Source organism: Pongo abelii, chromosome 10 (genome assembly GCF_028885655.2).
Source record: "Pongo abelii isolate AG06213 chromosome 10, NHGRI_mPonAbe1-v2.0_pri, whole genome shotgun sequence".
NCBI classification, from domain to species: Eukaryota; Metazoa; Chordata; class Mammalia; order Primates; family Hominidae; genus Pongo; species Pongo abelii.
The window spans coordinates 43,260,384-43,268,527 of record NC_071995.2 but is presented as its reverse complement, the minus strand read 5'-3'; the positions used below and the strand labels follow the sequence as shown (position 1 = coordinate 43,268,527).

At 40.4% G+C, this 8,144-nt stretch overlaps 1 protein-coding gene across 1 annotated transcript in view; it reads right to left on the bottom strand.

Annotated features, from left to right (window-relative positions):
- Window positions 1–658: 658 nt before the first annotated feature.
- The window catches only part of LOC129049380 (uncharacterized), a 28,796-nt gene continuing 21,310 nt past the window's right edge, over window positions 659–8,144 (bottom strand). Inside the window, exon 5 of the mRNA XM_054528502.1 lies at window positions 659–814. Coding sequence (XP_054384477.1) covers window positions 659–814 — 156 coding nt within the window. The remainder of the gene's footprint in view (window positions 815–8,144) is intronic.

Below are 8,144 nucleotides of genomic sequence, written 5' to 3'. Positions count from 1 at the left end.
CTAAGCACCTTGTTTGCTTTACCTTTATACGTTACTAGTCCTATATTAAAGATACCTCATGTCTGCATCATTATAAATTATGCAGTTTATACACATAGGGTTTGCTGATAGCCATTATATATTATGAACACCCAGTAGAGTTTATATTTGTGACAGGAACAAGAGACAAAACTTTGCAAATATATTTATATATACATTTAATAGACACTTCAAATGTGCGTGTTACATAAACACAATGTTTATATACACAAAATTATGCACATACATAAACACTGTAGATATACATCATATTATTTATGCTGACATATAATTTAGAATATGCCATACACAGAAATATAATTGGATGTTTCCAAAATACATACATTGCGTGTGTGTAGAAACTCACTAAGGAGTGTGCTTTATAACCATGTAAAACCATTGCTGCTTTCTAAGGACTCAGCATTTTCAAAGTTTCCTCTGTGAATGGATTGACAGCATTTCGCATCATCCCCTCCGCTTGACCCAGGCCTGAAAGTTAATCTGATTTGCCAGGACCACAGAGCAAGCCAGAGGAGGAGCACGGCTAGACCTCAGATCTTCAGCATCCCACATATTGGAAGTGAAAATTGTCACCCGTGACTTTTAAACTTGCTTCCTGCAGTCTGACATTGTTAAAGGTCTAGCCGATGAAAGGATGGAAGGTGCGGACTCGGGCCGGCGCGGGGTGGAGGAAGACGCGCAGCTGCATTGGACCCAAGCGCCAGCCCCAGCCCGATTTCTCAGCCCCGGCGAGGCGCGCGTCTCCCTGGGAGGCAGTGTCTGTGCGCGCACATCTCTAAATGGGTAAATTTAGAAGTCGTGTAGGTGTGCTTATATAAATATGCCTCTGCCTTTTTCTCCAAGGCATTGAAGAAAAGAGAGACAACACTGGATCTTCTGTGTGTGATTAGGCTTTTTTTTTTTTTTAAGTTGCCAACCGAATCTATTTGAAGTCAGAAATTGCACGGGTTGTGGCAATTAGATACCCAGGAAATCTGGCAGGAGCCATAGCATTGCTTTTTTGATATTATCTCGGTATTATATTCCATCCTCATGTAAAAATTTGAACATAACCCATAAGGCTAATATTCTTTTTTTGTTTTTTTGAAGATGGAGAGTCGCTCTGTCGCCCAGGCTGGAGTGCAGTGGCGCAGTCCCGGCTCACTGCAACCTCCGCCTCCTGGGTTCAAGCGATTCTCGTGCCTCAGCCTCCTGAGTAGCTGGGATTACAGGTACGCGTCACCACACCTGGCTAATTTTTGTATTTTTAGTAGAGATGGGGTTTCACCAAGTTGGCCAGGCTGATCATGAACTCCTGACCTCAGGTGATCCACCCGCCTCGGCCTCCCAAAGTGCTGGGATTACAGGTGTGAGCCACAGTTCCTGGCCGATTAACATTCTTTTAAGCGGCTCCCCCACTTCTAATCTTAGTTTCCATCCCAATTTGGTAAGTACCAGTCTAGAACTTCCTCTGCACATTTACATAATATATAGAGATCCATACAAAATATGTAGTATTTTTGCGTGTATGTTTATGTGATTTTATAAGAATGGAATTAGTGCAGATAAACTGTCAGCAACTTTTTTCTCCCACTAAATACTCTGACGTTGGAGCTCTTCCCGTGATAATAGGTAGAAATACAACGAGTTCGCCTTAGCTGAAGCATCATAACATATTCTATTGTGTGTTTATACAGGATGTTAACTAAGCCCCTACTGAATACAAGGAATGAAACTTAGTATGGGCTCAGTAAGTATTTGTTGAACACATTAATAAATAAAATTTCTTAGCTGGCCAACAAAAGAAGAAAATCTCTTCAGACATGAATACTGGGTGATGTATGCCATGGAGAGTTGACCAAATTATGCACTTAGTCAGAATAATTTCCTCAAATGATACTAGTAATAACAAAGTTTCATTAGTCACTTACTGTGTGCCACACACTTTATAAGCACTTCATGTGCATTTTGTCATCTGTGATGCAGATATTATTATTATGTTCATTATACAAATGGGGAAATTAAGGCTCATTGAGGTCCTGAAACTTGCCCAAGCCCTACTTCTAGTAAGGGGTGGAACATACTTTCCAACCCAGACACCAAGGCCCTAGGGGTTCCCCACTCTGGCTTTACCCTACTTTTAAATTTTTTTTTTTTTTTTTTTTTTGAGACGGAGTTGCACTCTGTCACCCAGGCTGGAGTGCAATGGTGTGATCTTGGCTCACTGCAGACTCTGCCTCCTAGGTTCTAGCAATTCTTCTGCCTCAGTCTCCTGAGTAGCTGGGATTACAGGCACCTGACACCACACCTGGCTAATTTTTGTATTTTTAGTAGAGACGGGGTTTCATCATGTTGGCCAGGCTGGTCTCGAACTCCTGACCTCAAATGATCTGCCCGCCTCAGCCTCCCAAAGTGCTGGGATTACAGGTGTGAGCTACTGTGCCTGGCCTACTTTTACAATTTAAGGTGAAAGAGAGAGAGAAAAGACTGTGTTTTCTGCTTCTGTTGTTAATCTCTTGCCTCCTATGTTTTTATATACACATGTAAATAACTTGAAGATAGACAGTAAGGGTTATAGGATGGGGATGGGAAGCAATATGGATGGAGAGGACAAGAAATGAAGGCTAAGTGTAGGCTGGGGGAGGTAGTAAGTATAGTGCATAGAAAAAAAAAGGAAAGAATTCACCAAATTCCAGGTTGGTTAAGTTTAAGTTTACATTTTTAGAAAATCTATTAGTGTGGAGGCCTTTGTTGCTTAGAGTGAATAAGAACATTAAACTGTGGAATGGTCTTTGACTCACCCCTTCCATGTATTGATCAAAAAGCAGGTGAAGATGGGGAATGCAGGAAAGCAACATAACTGTGACTGTACTGTGATATTAAATATCTGTGATTTTTATTGGTGATAAAATCACATGCACTCCTATTATGACTGTAGTCTTTTGCCTACCTTCATAATGGAAGGAAATAAGATTTCAGTTAACGATTTCAGTTACAGATTGTTGAAAAATAAAGGGGTAGTGTTTTCCCCATCTCAGTTCACAGATATTCCTGAATGCTAACCAAAATGTTCATGGGCCCCAGGTTAAGAACCTTGCATTCAGTGTCATTGTTCCTGGGTCATGCGATCAGGCCCACAGGGTGAATTAAAGTAAACCAATCGTAGTAATTCCATTCTTTTTGCCAGTGGTAGTTTTAGGCATTGGCAAAAACTACCAGCTAAGGAAACAAAGTCACAAACCTGCTTGAGAGAAAGGAGGAGAGGGAAGTAACAGAGTAGTGGAGTAGCACTTCTGTAGAGGGGTTATTTACTCTTTAAAAATGAACAGTAATCAGCCGGGCGCGGTGGCTCATGCCTGTAACCCCAACACTTTGGGAGGCCGAGGCTGGTGGATCATTTGAGGGTCAGGAGTTCGAGACCAGCCTGACCGACATGATGAAACTTTGTCTCTACTAAATACAAAAAAAATTAGCCGGGCATGGTGGCGCCTGCCTATAATCCCAGCTACTTGGGAGGCTGAGGCAGGAGAATCGCTCGAACCCAGAAGGTGGAGGTTGCAGTGAGCCGAGATTGCGCCACTGTACTCCAGCCTGGGCAACAGAATGAAACTCAGTCTCAAAAAAAAAAAAAAAAAACCCACCTCAAAACCGTAATCGTCATGTTGACCCCATAAGAGGATCCAGCTTAAGGGGACAACCCCCAGGCATGGCACGGGGGGCTGGGAAAGAAACAAGAAACTTCACCCTTGAAGATGTGGTTGAGCAGCTGACCCACCCACTCCTGCAGCCAGACTGGAGCCACCTACTGTTGGGCTTCGTGTTGTATTTATTATGTGTAGAATAATATATTTAAATATATGTTGTGTTTATTTTGTTAGATGATAAACTTCTTGCTATTTGAGCTCTTTTTAATTTGTCCTTCTATTATTAGAAGCAGAAAGCATCCCAGCTTCTACAGACTGCATCATGTGGACCCTGCCTGTCTTTCTATCTTTACTTCTCACCATTCTTCCCCTGGCTGACTAGACTTTTGTTTCTAGCTCTTTGCTATTTGCTCTAGGGATGCTGCCCATCCCTCTTTTTTGACCAACCCCGTCCTGGCCCATAAGGTGTGAACTTGAATGGCATTTCTTCAGACAGACTAGTCTGATCCCTCACTCTAAATTTTATGTTCTTTCTCTTCCTTGACCCCCCTTTCCTCATCACTTTCTATTTTTCTGTTATTTCTTCTCAAACCTTATCACAACTGGCACTTAATAAATATTATCTTGGGTTCATTTATTTAATTTCTCTCATTAGACTGCATGCTCCAGGAGAGCAGAAGTCCTAGCATCATTGTATTCCCTGAATTAATATGCACAGTGTCTGTGCATACACAAGTGTGTGTTGAATAAATAAAAGCCTCATCTCGGTCTGATTCTCTTCCAGCACTCAGAAGAAGGTAGGATATACCTTCCTGGGTGACTGTGTCTTAACACAATCTCCTACATTACTCTTATTCCTGTCTTGGCCTTTGTTTGTTTGTTTGTTTGTTTGTTTTGAGACAGGGTCTTGCCCTGTTGCCCAGGCTGGAGCACAGTGGTAGGATCTTGGCTCACTGCACAGCCTCGACTTCCCCAGGCTCAGGTGGTCCTCCCACCTCAGCTTCCTAATAGCTGGGATGATAGGCACACACCACCACACCCAGCTAATTTTCAAATTTTTTTGTAGGGATGAGGTCTCACTATGCTGCCCAGTCTGGTCTTGAACTCCTGCACTCAAGTGATCAGCCCGCCTCTGCCTCCCAAAGTGCTGGGATGACAGGCATGAGACACCACTCCTGGCCATGTTTTGGCATTTTAAGCAGACAAATAAAAGCCTAACTCAATGATCATAAGTTGCAGAAATAATTGGAGCAGTGAAGAATTGAGCCACTGGGATAGGACAGGTTGAGTGGGAGAATAAATAATAACTAGTACTATGAATAGGTAGACAATTCTAGTATTTTTAAAGAAACCTACTGATTTTTAGATATAGGGTGCATTCAAGCACTTCACTAAAATTTGTTAATTCCAGTTTTCCCAGTGTATTCTTGTGTTGTCTAACATTGTAATCTACAATGTGATAAATATATTCACTCTTCCAATTGTTGTGTCATTTCTGTTTCATATCTTACTACATTGCTGAGAATATCCTGTGCAATTTTAAATAATGGTGGCTTTATCAGGAGCTTTGTTTTCTTCCCTGTTTTAATAGAAATGTCTCTATCAGTTGTTGATGTTGGCTCTGTGTGTGATATTTTTAAAAAAATCATATTAAGGAAGTATTTTTCTATTCCTGAAAGTTGCTTAATTATGGTACCAGTTGGAAACATGTAAAGAGGCATAAGTGGTTTGAAAAAATTTTTTTTATTAATAGATATGGGGGTCTCACTATGTTGGCTAGCGTGATCTCGAACTCCTGGCCTCAAGCAATCCTCCCACCTTAGCTTCCTATGTGCTGGGATTATAGGCATGAACCACCATGCCTGGACTCTAACTGGTTTTTTTTTTCTTTTCTTTTCTTTTTTTTTTTTTTTTTAACATTCTGTGAGACTGGTCTATTTTCATATATCAAATCCTCTTTACTTTTATCTTGTCTCATTTTTTTATGTAAGTCTATTTATGAGTGTCCCACCTTCCTGCTGAGTGGTAGGCCTAACTTTGCAGAGATGATAAAATGGACTTACTAGGTGACCCACACAAGTATTAAGCATTACAGCTGAAGAATGATGGCTGAATATGTAACTGTCATCTGCTGTTCTTTTAACTGCTCCTTCTTGACACGAACTATGTATTTAATGCATATTTTAGGATATACTACCTATAGTTACTACCTAATAAGAGCTTACTCTGTATCAGCCCTATGCAAATCACTTTATACGGCTTCTGTCATTCAGTCTTTACAATATTCTCTGAGGTAGGTGCTACGATTATTTTTCCCATTTTACAGATGACAAAATTGAATCTTAAGGGAGTTTAGTTTATTTGCCTCAAATAACACAGTTTGGAAGTGGTGGAGCAGGGATTTGGACCTTGGTATTTGACTCCATATCCTGTGCTGTTACTACCTCCTATGCTACCAATAAACCACATTTCATGTTGAATTCTATTGGAAACTAATGACCATAATTGCAAGAACCCACAGTGAGAAACCAGTAGATTAGAACCAATCTCAAAGTGAAATGACAGTAAATATGCATAACGATATTATAAAACATTGATCTTTTAAAGCATTTTATAAAGCGCATGTCACATTCAAATGGGAGGCTTTCATAATAGCTTCTCCTTTATTTTAACATTTATAAACCTTTCTGCCCTAAAAATCTGTGTTGCTAGGAAGCTAATTATTATCAGAACTTCTTTAAGTGATGAGTTTGTATAATGTTGCAAGTCTACACGCACCCCATAGATTACGTAGAATTTCCAACTTAATATATTTTTCCTGAGTTATGGTAATAAGCCCACATTTATTTATTATCACTTATACTCACTACCAACACATTATCAACATGCATTCAGGGTGTTTACATTTGCATTAGGATGTTACACTTTAAAAAAAATTTTAGAAAATGACAACCTACAAACATCTGGAAACTAAAAACATCATAGTCATTACCCAGATTTAGATTCCCAAGGGAAAGAATGATGTCATAAAGACTGCTACTGAGAACAGTGATAAAATTCCAATCAACATAATAAATGATGAAATATCCTGAAATGCAATAAAGTCATAAAACAAAAAGTTTCACCCTTTAGAACAAAAAAAATTATGTTTGAATGAATATCTGGGATTATGGCCTTGAGAACTGATAGTAGGCTTTTTTCCTAGTGCTTACTAAACCTCATGGCCTCATATGATATGCTTATGGCATACATTCCATATTTAACTTAGATCATCTGGGCCAGCTCAGGTCAACACTTTGCTGTTAAGAATGCGTGGAACAACATCACTGTTTACAATCCCAGCAAGGATTGCCATCAGCCCTGTGGGGCTTCCAAGATCATCTGAATAGAGGAAGTGCTTGTGTCCTTATTGCAGGTAGAATTTACTCTGAGCAAATTAATTCTACGAAAGTCAATATGATCATAAGGGATTAAATAAAGTAGATGTAATACTCTATGGAAGGATTCTCCCCACATCCACAATGTATTTCCTTTCAAAACTTAACTCCCTTTGTGCATTTAAAATATGATTTGAGGGCTGTGTGTGGTGACTCATGCCCATAATCCCAGCACTTTGGGAGGCCGAGGCAGGCAGATCACTTGAACCTAGGAATTCAAGATCAGCCTGGGCAATGTGGTGAAACCCCATTTCTACAAAAAATATAAAAATTAGCTGGGCATGGTGGTGTGCGCCTGTAGGCCCACCTACTCAGGATGCTGAGGGAGGAGGATCACCTGAGCCCAGAGAGGTCGAGGCTGCAGTGAGCCCTGATGGTACCACTGCTCTCTAGCCTGGACAACAGTGAGATCCTGTCTCAAAAAAAAACAAAAAAAACACAAAGGTATAATTTGGACGGGCATATTGGCTCACACCTGTAATCCCAGCACTTTGGGAGGCCAAGGCAGGTAGATCATTTGAGGTCAGGGGTTCGAGACCAGCCTGGCCAACATGGTGAAACTCCATCTCTACTAAAAAATACAAAAATTAGCCGGGCATGGTGGCACATGCCTGTAGTCTCAGTTACTTGGGAGGCTGAGGCAGGAGAATTGCCCGAACCTGGGAGGCAGAGGTTGCAGTGAGCAGAGATTGTGCCACTGCACTCCAGACTGGGCGACAGAGCGAGACTCCATCTCAAAACAAACAAACAAACAAACCAGGTATAATTTGATTTATGAAATTTTTAAAAACAAAACTGTTGCCTAAAATACTGTCTGAAATTTAAGTCATTCAACAAAGAGTAATTGAGTTCCTCCTATGTGTCAGTGGTTGTGAATTTCATGCTTTAATGTAAATTTCCCTAGTTAATCCATACAACAACAATGTGGGGTACACTGTCGTAATTTCTAACTTATGGATAAACATGTTAATGCTCACAGAAACTGAAAAGAAGACAAGACTGAATCTCATTCACCAGGTAGTCTATATGCTCAGTAGAGGGCATG